At 50.6% G+C, this 16,119-nt stretch overlaps 1 protein-coding gene across 3 annotated transcripts in view; it reads right to left on the reverse strand.

Moving 5' to 3' along the window:
* Positions 1-16,119, reverse strand: part of LOC144158609 (uncharacterized) — a 65,568-nt gene that overhangs the window by 41,386 nt on the left and 8,063 nt on the right. For all 3 annotated transcript variants that reach the window (XR_013320148.1, XM_077689619.1, XM_077689620.1), the window contains exon 3: positions 15,955-16,020. Coding sequence is in view for 2 of the 3 variants with exons in the window: in XM_077689619.1 (XP_077545745.1) it covers positions 15,955-16,020 (66 nt within the window). In the remaining variant the exon portion in view is untranslated. The remainder of the gene's footprint in view (positions 1-15,954; positions 16,021-16,119) is intronic.

Below are 16,119 nucleotides of genomic sequence, written 5' to 3' on the forward strand. Positions count from 1 at the left end.
CAGGTTTGTCGTGGTACCAGCGGTAGGATTTGTTTGAATTTGGCATAGACAGTTATAGTGACCTTTTGACTAGATTTCTGATAGTGCGAGCTTGTGCTTGCTTCTTTTTTGTGTAGTGTGATATGCTTGTTCATTTTCTATGATCCCGTTTCTTTGAGGTTTGGTTTTGTAAATATATTGTGTGGACATCGAATGCCTCAACCCGAGCCTCATTTCTTTGCTGTGTCAGACACGTGACACAGGCACAAACGTGTCGTGGCTTAGTTTCAACTGAGTGAACGAATTGCGACGGCCCGCCGGCCACCGGCAGGACTAAATGCCTGGCCTACTGATTCTATCGGAGGGTCAGCGAGCCACGCAGTAGCGCAGTCAGGCCAAGCCATCTTGTTCTGACGCCATATGAAACGTCATAGGAAGTCGGCAAGGAGGATGCAGAGAGGACAGCATTTTCACATTGATTTTTCTACTGGATAAATTCGAAAATGCTACATCTATAAAAAAGAGTAGAAGCTCGCTGCTACCGCTACAAGAAGAGGCTACCCTACTGCTACAGATGATAAACATAAGGCCACCGCACCGACGTGTGCACTACGCCTGACATTACGACATGTGAATGGTGCCGCCCCCGGGACCCACAGTCTCACCATCTCTGTAACCCCAAGTGTGACCTGCGCCAAGGTGATCCCCTCACTGCCAGCAAGGCCTGCAAGCAGTGGTTTCATGAACCATGCCTCCTACAGAAAAAGAAATGGGAACTAGAGACAACTCAATAGCAGATTACCCGCAGATCCCACAGCACCACCTGAGGGGGTGGATAGGCCGGGTGCTCCAGCTCAAGATCAGCCCCTCTCACTACTTTCAGCGACGTAACGCAACACTACAGACCATCTCGACGCACTTACCCGCCAGGAGCTGACCCCCTGTCCGAAGAACAAGAAGTGACCTACCACCGACAACAAACACGTTTCCACACCCCACGAGAATACACGCCACTAACCCCACACTCTATGTCCCCCGTGCAGTTACTGCGGCCAACGTGCTACTCTATACGATCAGGCCTGGGAGTGCCAGAATAGCCCTGGTTTGAAACCAATTCCCAGTTCTACCTACGAGCAGTGGGAGACCCCAGTAGGCAGCTATGGCTGAACAAAAGCGCGAAAACGGCAGGTAGAACCAACGGAGTCCTGGACTAAGGACCCTGCCCACCTACCAGCTATTAAGTCGAATAGAGATTTTTCCTCCTCCTCTACTGAATAAAGTCGCATAAACGCAGTGAAAGTGGTCATAAACGCAGTGAGAGTGGTCGAAACATGGCCTAGAGACTGCAGACTACAATTTGGGTTAGTAATTGCGCAATGTTGTGGTAACTGGCTCCACCTGGTGACGCTAAACAAATGAACTTCCATGCACACCCAAGAGAGGCAGCAGTAACTGCGCTAATAAAAGGTAGCGCGCATGACCTGTGTGGTCAGTGTGCCTACGCCCCCAGCACTGGCTGTTGTGTCCTCACTGCCGTGCACTATGTTCGCAGGACTTATCCCCACAACTCGTAATGAGGAAAAACGCTTCAAGTGAACAGCGACGCAAGAGCAGGCATTCCAGTCACCGGGACGATAGACAAGTTCAACGCGGACACCATAGACTGGACGGAGTACCGGGAGCGGGTGGAGCTGTACGTCACGGTGAATGACGCACCCGACAGTAAGAAGACAGCCGTATTTCTGACGTGTTGCGGAGCCTCGACGTATGCCTTGTGCTACGAAGTTTAATGGTCCCAGGGAAACCTGCCGAGACCAGCTTATCCAGAATTTTTGATATCCTCAACAACCACTTCTCGCCAAGAGTGTTGGAGGTGGCAGCAAGTTTTAAGTTCTTTTCAAGACAAGCAGGAAGGGGAAGCGGTGGGTGACTACGTACCAGCATTTCAGGTGTTGTGGAACCGCATGGTACGAGACCAAATTGTCAGTAGCATTAACAACATGCCGATGCAAACGCAGTTATTAAAAACAGCTGAATTGAACTTATAAACCACAAAAAGCACGGTGAGGGCCATCAAGGCTGCTCACAAGGACTCCCGTACGCTGAGCACTCAACTGACACCACAGTCCGTGCCAGCCCAATTGACAGTGGAAACGGCCACGGTGTCGACAAACATCTTGCAATCAGGGCACCAAAAATGCGGGTGTTTCTGCTGCAGAGGTACCCACCAAGCGCACCAGTGTCAACACAGGAAGTCAGCTTGCTACAAATTCGGGCGGCAAGGGCATCTCGCAAGGGTGTGCAAGACTGATCGCAGGCCCACAGATTAACAGATGTGCCACACAGATTCGAAGCACGTGAATGCCGTGGATGAAGTGCATGGTACGCCAGATGAGACGGAAATGCTAGCAATGTATGACCTTTGGTCACTACAGACAGCCGGTTCGGTGCCGATGCCCATCAAGGTTATCGTTAACAGCGTGCCGCTATAAATGGAACTGGATACAGGCACCAGTCTGTCAACAATAAGTGAAAAAAAGTTCACGCAACTGCTTCTGTCAGCCATTCTGGAACCATCTGACATAAAACTTTGGAGCTATTGTGGAGACAAGCGGCCAGTCGCAGGTAAGTTCGCGGCAGCTGTAAAGCTTGGCAAGGAAGAGAGACAGCTACCACTGTTTGTGGTAAAAGGATCTTGCCCCTCACTGTTCAGTAGAAGCTATCGGATGAAGGAATTGCACTTGGGGATCAGCAAGCCGGGATCTATGTTGTCTCTGTCATCTGCAGAAGAGGTGGTGGCTCTGTACCAGGAAGTGTTTCCTGACGGGTAAGGCACGCTCCGGGCACTTAAGGCTCACATCACGGCACCACAAGACGCTAAACCCAAATTCTTGAAATCACAGCGAATTCCGTTTGCTCTAGAGGATAAGTTTGATGAGTCCTTGCAAAGACTGGTCCATGAAGGCGTGGTCCGACCAGTGAAGTTTGCTAGATGGGCAGCGCCCATTGTTCTGGTGCTGAAACAAGACGGGCAGAAGCCAATATGTGGCAATTTCAAGATAATGGTCAATCCCATAGCACGTGTGGAAACGTATCCTGTGCCACACATCGATGACTTGTTCACGAAACTCCAAGGAGGAGTAAAGTTCCCAAAGCTACTCAGATCTAGACTAGTACTTTTTTTAAAAAAAGTTGTTTACGAAAGTCGGGGGTCCGCTTAAATTTGAGGATGAGGCTTTCCTGCCACCGCTACACACTCAACGCCATCTCGCGGCCACAGGCTTGCAGGTTTTCAATGAGTTTCTAGAACTCTATGTTTTTCAGGCTCCATTTTTCCTGCTTGAACATTGCGAAACATTTGTTGTGAACCCAGCCCTCAACGTTTCGTGCTTGCTTCCGTACACCATTGCGTGGCCTCGAGAAGTAGCTGTGTTCGCGGCACAATGGCGCCCGCCAGGTGGTGCCACGGCTTTCAGGTGGAAGGTAGTCTAGGCCGAGAGAACTTCCAACCTCACACAGCATGACTTCGGAGTCAATGAGAAGAATGCATGCCGATGGTGGAAGCAGTGGAACGAACTTTTCAACTGTGCCGCCAAGCGAATGGCCTTCACAGGACACAATAGTGCAGTGTTGCCACCTTTCCCCGAAGAAAAACCGACCGGACGTTCGGGGTGGGGGGGGAGGGGGCGTGCTATATAGGAGGTTGAATTTGTGCAAAGACATCATGGTTCTTTTTTTGTTTTTTTACATGCAATGCCATTTATTGTAAGGTTTTTCCTACAGAGAAATCCACATAACGTTTGCACTGAAAAGATTGAGATTTTGGTTATTGCTCTGAATGTGCTGCAGTGAAAAACAACCGCACTTGCTGACCGCGCCAGCGGCATTTCGTTGTGTTGTTCCTCCCTTTGGTCCCCTTCCATTTCAGGAATCGCGCTCGGCCACATATTTTCTCCGCTCGCGTCCCTTTGCACGACTTGTCAACACATATTTATCGGCGTACTTGCTGTATTGACACTTACAAAAGACCAAAAAAGGAATACCCACGGCACGATGGCCAGAGAGAAAAAAAACGGCCAATGTCGGCCGGTTTTAGGTACACACCGGCAACCAGCCCACTGTCCAAACAACCGGTCGGACCGGTCCAAAACCGGTCAGGTGGCAGCCCTAATACCACGAGGTAGAGAAGGAAGTTGCTGACTTTACCCAGCAGCAAAGAGAGGGTGGAATGCCTGTGACGACGGAGATAATACAGGCGAAGGTGAGGGAGATCACAAACATTCGAGGCGTCGTGCGGGCTCAGTTCAAAGACAGCGGGGGCTGGGTCACTCGTTTTACAAAACGGCTCGTGGTTCAAGTTTAGCCTGCCAGTGAGCTTTGAACATGCTACGACAAGCATCGCAAAAAAATAAAGTGCATGCTGTAGTCTCGGTCCAGTGCCTTTTTTCATTCGGCTTACATTTGAGGTAATTTTTTTTTTTTTCTGGCTTTCTGAATTTCGGGGGTCGGCCTAAAATCGAAACCGGCCTAGATGCGTTTTTTTTTTTTTTTTTTTTTTTTTAAATTCGAAAGTTTGCCCTGCGGCATAATAGATGTAGGCGCTTACAGAAACACGAACAAGTTAGTTTCGTGTATAAAGTTCAGGAGTTGTCGGTGACACGGTCCATGCACCCAGCCTTGCAGGTCAGGAGGGCGGCCAGGGTGGAGACCGGTTGCACGAAGGTGCCGCAGGCGAACTTGATGCAATCCCGGGCAGGCCCAGAGCAGTAAAAAAGGTAGATTTGAAGGACACCTACCAGCACATTGAGCTGGAGGAGGAATCGCGAGAGTTCGTCACCGTAACACACCAAAAAGCTTGTTTCAATATACAAGGCTGCCCTTCGGGGTGACATCAGTGCTGGCAATATTTCAAAGAGAGATGGAAAACCTTTTGAGGGGACTTGATCGTGTCACAGTATCCTTCGATGACATCTAAGAAACAGGCGAAAGTGACAACAAACACTGGGAAAATATCTGCAAGGTACTAGAGCGACTGCTAGAAGTGGGCCTGAAGCTGAAGCTCGCGAAATGAAATTTCTGTTAGCCGAGGTCAAGTACTGCTGGACTATGTCCAAGTCTCGCTAAGACTGAAGCGGTTGAGAAAGGCCCCGTACTGCAAGGTATAGAACAGCTTCAAATCTATTTGGGCTTAGTGAATTTCTGCAGGAAGTTCCTTCTGAACCTGTCAGAGGTCCAGCAACCATTGAATCACTTGCTGACAGCTGGGACCAAGTGGCATTGGACTGCAGTCGAACAGCGTGCCTTCATTCGCAGCAAAAAAATGCTCGCATCTGCCTGCGGCCTGGCCCATTACGACCCATCCAGGCCAATGGTGTTGGTTGCTGATGCTTCCCCTCATGGCCTGGGGGTGGGTCTGGCATGGCGAGAGGTTTGGGGACAGGAGCTGCTGATAGCTTTCACATCCTGAAGCCTCACTGCCGCCGAAAAGAACTCCAGTCAGCTGGATAAAGAGGCACTTGGACTCGTGTTTGAGGTCACTAAGTTCTTGGACAGTATCTGTGGGGATGGGAATTCGAAGTGGTTACTACCCACAAACCTTTCCTAGGTCTATTAGGAGCGGGAAGGCGGATTCCTGAAATGTGCTCGCCGAGGGTTCTTCGCTGGGCGTTGCTGCTGGCAGGGTACAGCTACAGCCTGAGCTATAGGCCTGGAGGCCTGATAGCCCCCGCAAATGGGTTGAGTCGCCGTCCTTTGCCAACAACATGATGTTCGGAAGGGGGCTCCTGCACAAGAGTTCATGTTGGAAGGTGTATATTCCCATGTGATGTCACCAAAAGTGGTTGCTGAAGCCACTACAAGAGACCCAGTGCTGTTTAGGGTATTACAAGATTTGTGGGGTCTGTACGTGAGACATGACAGCAGGGTGGGGGGGAGGGGCGTTATGTGGATCGGTTCAATGAGTTGAGTGTGCATCAGAACTGTGTGGAGTGGGGCAACCATGCTGTGGTACCCGCCTGCCTCCAACGGAAAGTCGTTAAGTTGCTGCACAAGAGCCCCCTTGGGGTCTCGAAGATGAAGGCACGAAGCCATGTGGTGGCCTACGCTGGACAGCGACATTGTGGCTACGGTACAACAGCGCTGTGCTTGCCAACAACCACAATCACCCAGAACGGTGCCCATGATGCCGTTCCCAGACAGGGCCTGGTCAAGAATTCACGTGGACTATACCGGATCTTACAGGAACTTGTACTTTTTGATTGCAATTGATGCGTACTCCAAATGGATTGAGGTGTTCCCCGTGTCATCGCCAACGGCGAAAAGCACAATTGCGTGCATTCAAGTCATGTTAACGAACCACAGTCTCCCAGATATGGTGGCATTGGACAATGGCCCCACGTTCCTGAATGAAGCCTATGAGAGTTGTTGAATAAGACCGGTGTGAAACGGATGCTAGCACTACCCTATCATCCTGCCTCTAATGGTGCTACAGAGAGGGCTGTTCGGACGATGAAGGTAAAACTACAGAAAGTTGGCACAGGAGACCTGCACACAAAAATTGCAAAAATAAGCATATCGGTCGATGCCCCACAAAGTAACCACGTGCTGCCAGTCTGAGCTGCTAATGGGATGGAAACTCAAGACTGCATTGGATCTGCTTCGGCCGGACCTACAAACAACAGTCTTCCAGAAACAACTCCCTCAGAAGTGAAATCATGATCAAAGAGCCAAGCCAAGGGAGCAAGCGCAACCAGGAGACAGGGTGTTCGCCAACAACTTCCATCCGGGTCTGAGTTGGATGCCCACCACAGTCACCAGGCAACACAATTCCCAGATGGAGCTGCAGTTCGACGATGGGCGACAATCGACCCGCCACCCAGATCGTCTCAGGCAACCCCAGCTGATACCAGACCGGCCCAGCCTCCATGGATCTGGCAGCTCCCCTGAATGCCTAGAGCTACAAGTACCACCGTCGTCAACGACCGGAGACACAGCTGACAGTGTCAATACCAACATGGTACCACCAAGTTCAGCTTAACAAGTGCTTCCTTCCAGCAAGCTGTTCTCACGGGAGGCCAGGAACTTAGGTTCACCGCACATCTTGTGCCTCTCGCCTCCTCCCACACCTCGGCTTCGCCGGAGCACCAGGGAACGCTGTCCTGTGCTTTGGTATTCTCCTTGAACTTTGGTATTCTCCTTGAGGGGGGAAGAAGCGTGGTAACTGGCTCCACCTGGTGGTGCTAAACGGATGAACTTCCACACACACCCAAGAGATGCCGCAGCGACTGCACTAATAAAAAGTAGCCCGCGTGACCTGTGTGGTCAGTGTGCCTACACCCCCAAAAGTGGCTGTTGTGTCCTCACTGCCACGCGCTATGTTTGCGGGACTGGTCACCACATGTTTACAAATCAGTTCAGTGTCTCTTTAAAGCGGCCACAAAAAGAAAATACAAGTTCGATTCATTAAAAAGGCTGCTTTGTCCCAAAACCAACAACACCAATATTATCGCAAGCTGTGAGCAACTAATGGAGATATTAAAGATTACATGTGAAGCAGTGTGGCGACTCCCCTTTACAGAGCAGAATCTTGTTAGTGCGATTGATGGCCCACCAGCAAAAAAACACAACTGGGCAATTGTAGTGGGGCCTGTAGTTCCACTTGCAGTCGAACCCCGCAATAACGAAACCGCCGGGGAAAGCCAAAAAATTCACTTTTGCGAGAACTTTGTTGCTGCGAGAATGAAACATCAATGACAGAAAAATCTGCCACAAATCAAGAATTTACTTCTGAAAGTGGTTTACATTACTTTGCGAGCCTTACCTAGCAGCAACTTCACAGCTCAGCTCTCACACTACAAAGAGTGGTTCCCTGCTAGTCATTGTGCACGCCTAAGAATGACAACATCGTGTCAAACGCATCCAAAACATCCCACGGGTTAGCCTTGTCTGCATGTCTGCATGTCTTTCTCCTTGGCCCTCGGCACCGAGTATGTTTGAGCATGCAAGCAAAGTCCAACTTCTTCTGTTGACGAACTTTGCCAGACAGCGGCACCTCGTTGTTCCAATTCTCTCCACAAAACTAAGTGAGCACTGCTTTGTTGACATCCAGAAAGGCCCCAGACATCAATATTTTGTTTTGCGCACGTGTGCCATTACAGGGTGGCATCCTTGCTTTTCAAAAGGGTAGAGCAAGCTACAGGTGGTTCCAAACTCGTCGGCACTAGCCTCCCTTCTACCACTTGGGTTGCTGCCTTGAGCAATGATTGGTGCCTTATCTTATAGTGATAAAAACTACCACTTTTGAGTTGTGGAGGCATCTTACTGAGAGCAAACATGCCGATCACCTCACATGCAACAAACGCATGTGCGCTGTTCAGCGGTAGCAGGCTAACGTAGCCAAAGCCAAAGCTGCGCTATGGTGGCTAGAAGGGGAGGTGGGATTTTCGCGGCAGCAAGTGCATGCGTAGGCGTGTAGCAGCGACAGGGGGCGCGTGCATCGTGTCTTAGATGCCTGTTGCAAAGCTCTTCGGCGTGTTGTCAGCTGTAGTCATTCAGTGGCAGGCGTTTGTGCATTCCCCTTTCCATGGTGCTTTTCCTGCTTTTGGAGCTGCACATTCTGAAAACGCTGACGTCGGGACGATGTGAGTGATGGCCGAACTTGCGGCTAAACTTTCAAAGCGTCAAACGCATTGCTTTGCGCCTGGCTGTACGTCGGGTTATGTTTCCGCACGCAAAAAGGGGCACCAAAGTGTCAATTTTCGCTGCACCGGACAATGAAGAAATGCTTCGAACGTGGCAGCGGGACATTCCGCGCGCAGACAAGCAGTTGGACAGATCATCAGGGCTTTGCGAACTGCACTTCGAAGAGTGCTTTATCGAGCGGCACTGCACTCACATAGTGAATGGGCAGGAGGTGAAGGTCGAACGCGGCCGGCCATGCTTAACCGACAACGCAGTACCGTCGGTCTTTCCTAACACGCCGGCCTACCTGTCCAGAAAACTGCCGCAAAAAAGGATAGTCAACGACTTCTAGAGGAGAAGTACTAGGAAAGAGAATCAAAAAGAACAACGGCGAAGCTGAACTGAATGAACTGATTTATGAAATGAAACGAAAATGAACGAATGAATGAAACAAAATGAACCAAGCTGAAATGAAAATGAACTGAATTACGTCGGTTGTGAGACTCACAGCAAGGAATTGACAAATGTCATCAAGTTTTATGTGCTCACAGGCTGAAAACAAGGCAAGGCAGGGGAAAACACAGAGGATGCGCGACTGAAGCTTCGGCGCGTGACTTGATACTACTGCCACTTGTTCTCTTGACTTTTTATCTTTGACTTGTCTTGTTTTTGGTTTGTTTTTTTCTCTTCACCTACACCTTGCACATTTTGCATGCATTGTGCGCAAGCTATACTGCTTTGTTGCCAGTTGCTGCCTTCCTGAGTGGGCAATGCAGCGCAAATAAATGCTCGTTACTGCCTTAGCAAGTGCCCCGTGTCTTCACTTCCTGCTGCAAAATGTATCCCAAACTCTGTTTAGCCAGGCTAGTTGGCCCGTACTGATGAAAACAAAGCAGCCTTTCACATCTGATAGAAGCGTCAATATTTCGCCTTTGTTTCTCAAATTTAGCGCACAAATATGAAACACCTGTTGCTGTCCAGGATTTTGTGCGTGTGTGTGTAAGAGAGAGAAAGATGTAAAATGGGCCTTGCAGCCTACAGAATAACCTACCGTATTTATTCGAATATAGGTCGACCTTTTTTTTCCGAAAATGTGCTTAAAAATTGAGGGTCGACCTATAATCGTGACCGAAGAACCTCGACCTATAGTTGTGATCAAAAATGGCGAGCGCACCGAGCGATCCGTTTCTCCGTCGCGTCCGGCGCTCCTCAATTTGAGGCGGCAGCGCGGAGCATCTAGAACAAAGACAGGCAAGAAAATAAGGGAAAAAATAACAAAACAATCAGCGTAAGAAAACCACCCACAGTCACTGCCGGCTATCGCGCATTACCTGCGGCTGAACTATAGTGCCTAGTATATTCTAGGCACTATAAGCGAGCTGACGTATTGGCTAGAGAGCCAGATTGGCTTGGCTTGGTGTCTTCGGAGCCGCGGTAGCGGCTAGCGCGAGGTGGGGGTAAAGGTGACTTTCGCCACCTAGCGTAGCCACCTCGTGAACGGAACGGCGTTGCCTGCTTCGCTCGCTGTCTCCACTATCTCCCGTTCTCCGTTTCATGCGCTTTCTTTGTGTTTGCTTCGTTGTGATTTCCGCACATAACGTTTTTCTCGTGCGCATTTCGCGATGTCACGTCGGACTTTAAGCGGCGGGTGATCCTGTTTGCTGAGAACTTGAACAACTGCGCCGCTCAGCGAGAGTTAGACGTTAATGAAAAGCTGATCAGGGGATGGCGGAAACAGCGGGACGAACTTTTTGCTTGTAGGGGACTGCGTCGTGCGTTTCGTGGCCCTACAATTGGAAGGCACGATGCTCTCGAGAAAAAACTCCAGCTGCCCGTGGAAGAGGAGCGTGCGATATTCAGACCAAAGCTCAACAGTTAGCGCTGCGAGGCAGGATTGGCCGTTCAGCCTTCAAAGCCAGTCGGGGGCGGAGGTGGGTAATGAACTGCGGCGCATGCGGCGCAAGTTCCGACGACGACGCAGTGTGTGGCTCCAACCAGTGAGGTGACCGCGTTGTAAATAAATGGGAGTTTTAAAAAGTTTCCTCAAGTTTTTTCTTAAAAGTATGGGTCGACCTATAATCGAATATATTATTTTTTTTTTCGGCGACTTCAATTTTTAGGGGGTCGACCTATAGTCGTGCTCGACCTATTTTCGAATAAATACGGTAAATAAAACCCCCCTAACCAGCGTCGTGAATCACGTTTTCCAAGTCCCTACGATACTTGCTACAGTAGCAGCTCATTTGTGACTGTTTAGTTGCTACTGCTGCCCAGAATATGTGCTGTTTCTGCTTAGGAGCAATGGAAAGCTGACTAAGTCTCGATATTGAGCGCGTTCGCTAACAGGCTGCTCCAAAAAATATGTGTGATGATTGATTGTGGGGTTTAACGCGCCGACGCAACGCAGGCGATGAGGCACGCCGTAGTGGAGGGCTCCGGATTAATTTTGACCACCTGGGGATCTTTATCGTGCGCCGAAATCTCGTACACACGGGCATTTTTGCTTTTCGCCTCCATCGGAAAAGCGGCCGCCGCGGCCGGGAATCGAACCCGCGACCTCGTGCTCAGCAGCGCAACGCCTTAGCCACTGAGCCACCGCGGCGGGTCAAAAAATATGTGTGTTCATTACAATTCAGCTGCAGAGCGGGTGGTTAATTTCAACAGAATGAGCCCGTCATCGCCAGGTACGCTGATCAGATGAGACAGGTATTGAAGAAACAGTTTTTGTTTTTCTACATTTTAGCTCATTAGGATATGCGATGAGCAGGCGTTGCGCAATTAAAGGCCAACTGCACTCAAAATTTCGACCACGCGAAATCACTGTTCCTGCATAGTATGACTAAAAAGACCACGATGCACGAAGTATGATGCCTAAAATGTGCGTAATTACGCCGCAAGCGACCAGCAAAAATCGACGATTTTGAAAACGAAACTGGGCAAAACGCGGCCATTACGGGCAGGTGAAAGTGACGTATCAGCCGTCGGCGCAAGTAGCCAGACGGCCTGGCCTGACGGAGCGAGCTGTGCGGACCGGCCGACGCGGCCGGCTCGGCCAGCCAGGAGGAGAGTGTGAGCGCGCGCGTGCGGGGGTGTGGGAGGCGCGCGGAAAAGCGAGCGCTTGTCCCGCAAGCACGACACTATTCGTGCGCTCCAACAGCAGCACACCACATAGGCATGATGTCGCGACGACACTCGAAAAGGAGAGAACCGCACGGTTCGAAGCCTCTTCGGAGCCATGAAAGCCAGGCGTACCGGCGGCGCGAAATACGAGTTTCCGGGTTCTCCCGCTGCGAGGCAGGCCGATCGGCCTGGACAGCTGGCATGTCACTTCCGCTAAATGGCTGCTTGCGCGACACGCCGGCAGGTGCTTTGTCGTCTGCAAGGGCGGTATTTTGAGTGCCTGAAACTGAATAACCACGCATTGCACAGAGCTACCGGTCGCGTCGCAGTAGTTCTCATGGTACCTACTACATTTCGAAGAAAATTAGCCAGGGTGAAATTTGAGTGCAGTTGGCCTTTAAGTGCAGTTCAAACGCCACGCAAATAAATCTCGGGTGCACGTATCGTATGCGCAGCGGCCCATCCAGAGACCCGTCATACCCCACACTGTACGCGCAGCAGTGGTGGCCAAAGCTGCCACCTCCCCTTCTAACCACCGTAGCTGCGCCGCGAGTCCCCATGTGCCGCCCCCTGGTAGTATTGCTGCGAGGCTGCCTCCACGGCCTCTTGCTCCCGCCTGGTGCATGGTTTTCTTTGTAAACAAACATGGTACAGGCCATGCAAGTGTGCTGTGGCCAAAGTTTACCCACTTTGAATTCGAAAAAAATGCATTTGACCCCTTTTTGGTGACTGTTAGCCTCAAATCAGTAGGTAAAATGCCAACCGGACTGGCAGCGAATTTCTTTAACGCGGGATCGCTTTCCAAAAACATTTCGTTGCAACGAGATATGAAATACATGGGCGTCAATGGGCGTTTGCCAGGGATTCTAAAATATTTTGTTGCCGCGGCAATTTCGTAGTCGTGGAATTTCGTTACTGCGGGATTTGGCTTATTATTTGAATGCTGACCTGCAGCTAACACACAGATAACTTTTTTGCGCTGGCCCATGCTACGTCACCCCTGCTTCTACTATATCACTGTGTCGCAAAACACAGACTTTTTCCAACATTTGTCTTTTTTCTTTGTGGGAGAGGAAGTGGGGGGGTTTAAAAAAACGTCTAGTAGCTGGAACGGAACCAAGTGAGTTATCAAAGGCCAGTTCTTAGTTAAACAAAGCTCTATTTTGTCTTCATGACCCCTTTAACAAGCAGGTAAAAGCTTTCTGCCAAATGAGATTTGGGTAACCCCAAGCTTACATTTCGTTGCGATGACCCTGCGTCCCCTCCTGTCCCTCAACCTTGCAATTACTGTTTTTCCTAGAAGCCTACATACATAGAAGCCTAGAAGCCTAGAGGCCTCATCCCAAAGGTCATGCAGGTGATCGGTCTGAGGGGTGATAAGGTCCCCAGGGTGATTTGTCCGCAAGACCCGAGACCGACTTGCAGGGTTCACCCGTGGATCGCAGGGGGGGCGCCGAAGCAGCCCACCAACCCACTCGCAGAGATACAACTAGTCTCCTCTCACGGTGTGACGGAGAGACGGAAAAGCAAAACCGCCCATCTCTCCCGGCAGGGGGGTGTGCAGACCCGCGGTAATTACCCGGGCTGCTTAAGGATCGATACCTTTTTTTCCACCCTGCGACTGCCGTCCAATGCCGCGCAGCCAGTGGGTGACCCCTATTAGCCGACTTCACCCCCTTTCGGAAGTTCCGCCGTTTCCCAGCGGGTACCTCGTGGAGGTTGGGGCCACCCAGGAGGGCCAGTTCTACCACCCTCCGTAACTCGACACTCGCGCTCCCCAGAAGCAGGGTTACAGGGGCATGCCAGCTCCCCCTGCGAAATGGACCAACACCCTTTAGGCCCCCGCATGGGTAACAGAGGTGTGCAACCTCCGGCCCGTGTCTCGATCAAAGAGAACTCGATGAGACACCAAGTGTGTACCGTCGAGTGACGTAGTTACAGGCAACTTTGACACCCCGGCCTCCTCCCACGCTGGATTACAGGAGCGCGTTACTGCTCCCGGCCATTGGGTAAATCTGTTTTTTATCACTGCTTCCGCGCGGATTAACAGTCACTCGTCACCCGCCCTCCCCCGACGTAGGGTTACAGGGGAATACCACCTCCCCCAGGGGTATGGCACCAACACCCTTGAAATCAGCCCCTGCATGGGGCACAGGGGTGTGCAATTGCCCCCGGCCGAAAGTAACCGAGGAGACGTGAAGGGTTGTAGCAACGAATGACGTAGTGACAAGAGAGTCATAGTTACTCCCGCCACTCCCGTTGGAGTGGCCAAAAGTGGCCAAAAGGGTTGAGTAATATAGCTGCATTGCAACGCGTTCCCCATTTTCGTGTGCTTGTGAGCAGGTACTGCATCCCAGCCCCTTTGTTATTTCTAGTTTCGGTCATTGTCGCCCCTAAAAACAGGATGCAGACGTAAAGGGGTCAAGTTCACATCAGTTCCGCACAGCAGTAGTTTTGTACAGGCCGCTACACGTACCTGAATGGTCACTTTACAATTCGCAGGCTTGCAAAGATTTGGGCATTTGCCACCTCTAAACTGCATGACAAGGTTATAGAAAAGACAGAGAGCATATACAGCAGAACCCCGATAATACAACTTTCAAGGAACTGTGCGAAGGTGCTGTATGACCGGGGTGTCGAATGATTGGGGTGTGGGTAAATGCCGGCCTAGCAGACAGCGCCACGCGACAGGTAGGATAAGAACTTATTTAAACTACTATATTTAGCACAATCTCGCGTAGTTTGTGAACCCTTAGCTAAAATCTGAAATTTCTATAAAAAAAGCCTATTTTGTGCCTCCCTCCCGGGACTCCAAGGCGTCCGCACTAGCCCACCAGCCATGCAACGCATGCCATGCAACCCCATGCCTTCCGGTGCTAGACCGAAAAATGTGAGAGTGGGAAACTGCCAAAGCCAGCGAAACAAACAATAATACAAGGTGGCGATTGAAAAAAAAAAAAGGAGGGACAGAAAGGAACCGAGCAACAACGTGGCTTTGAAAGACACCGACAAGCAAAGATCAGGTGGCAAGAGTGGCAGAGGCCGGAAAGAAAGGACCATCGTCGGGCGACGTGAAGGTTGAAATGATGCACAGGAAAAGAGAGGGCGTCATGTAAGGGAGAAATGTGAATCAAGCGCGTGAGGAAAGCGGCTGTTCGGTCATCGCCGGGGGTTGCAGCATATATGCTTTCACGTTCGTCAGATCGGTTGGAGTTTCACATTCCCAGTTCACCAGCCACCTGCTCTTCGACCTCTCGCGATTGGTGTAATGCTGCCGCGTGGGGCCGTCAAAGCTTAACTCCCGCCCTTCAGTACCTTGCTGCTTGCTTGCGTCTGTCCAGCAAGTGGTCTGGCCCGCCTGCGGACCTTTGTGCATCAAGCAGCGTCAAACCGGGGTTAAGGATGAAGAAAGGCTAGGACGACGCAGCGAAGTGGTGTAAACAGTGGGGAAAATGCCGGTTGGTCCCCACCACGGTCCGTCATATGAAGCGGACCACATGCACCCGAGCATTGTATATTCGGGGTTTTAGGTGCAGAGTACCTTATGACCGCACAATGTCCGTCCACGTCGGTGCGCTTAGCATTAACAATTGCAAAAAATCACACAGGCACCGACAGGATTCGAGCCTGTGTCTGGTGTACCACACAGAGTTAGTGTCAGTCGTCTTACCCGTTGGGATACGACCATGAGTTAGTACCCGAGAGACAAACGGCTTACTCCCTCGCTTGTAACAGTGTGGAGTACCTTAGGACCTCCCAATGTCCGTCCGCGTCCATCCGCGCGCATCTGTGCGTCCATCCGTCCATCAAGCGAAAATCGAGCGAAATTCGATTTGAGCCGTGAGTTGCAGTTTCACTTAGGGACTAATCAAGGTTTGCACCTCACGCCTCAAATCGAATGACGGTCAAGGCACAACTTGGATGTCATTTCGAGTCCCCGTACTCCGCACCCTCACCATCATCCACGGAGTGGAGATGCTGCCATTTTTTTAATGCACTGCTTCTATGGGGAATAATACTGGGGGACGTATCATTGGGTTTCCACTGTACTTGCACAGCACAAGGATGGCTTGGACCATCAGGACCCAAGTCACTGTTGAACGCTTATCAACATCAAAAACAACCGGAAACTACCGAAATGCTTGCACAGTATAGAAAAAAACCTTGAATCCTGACCTCCAATTTTTCCTGTTGCCTGGACTGCCACGCTGCTGGTGATGAACTTAAAAGCACATTGGGTACCTGTAAATAAAATTCACAGCCATTAAACAAACAGACCAGCCATTAAACAAACAGACAAGCCATCAAAAGACAGTAGAAGCGGTGGCACCATATGCAGGC

The sequence above is a fragment of the Haemaphysalis longicornis genome, unplaced genomic scaffold (assembly GCF_048455015.1).
Source record: "Haemaphysalis longicornis isolate Haplotype H1 unplaced genomic scaffold, Haemaphysalis longicornis Haplotype H1 scaffold_10, whole genome shotgun sequence".
Taxonomy (NCBI): Eukaryota; Metazoa; Arthropoda; class Arachnida; order Ixodida; family Ixodidae; genus Haemaphysalis; species Haemaphysalis longicornis.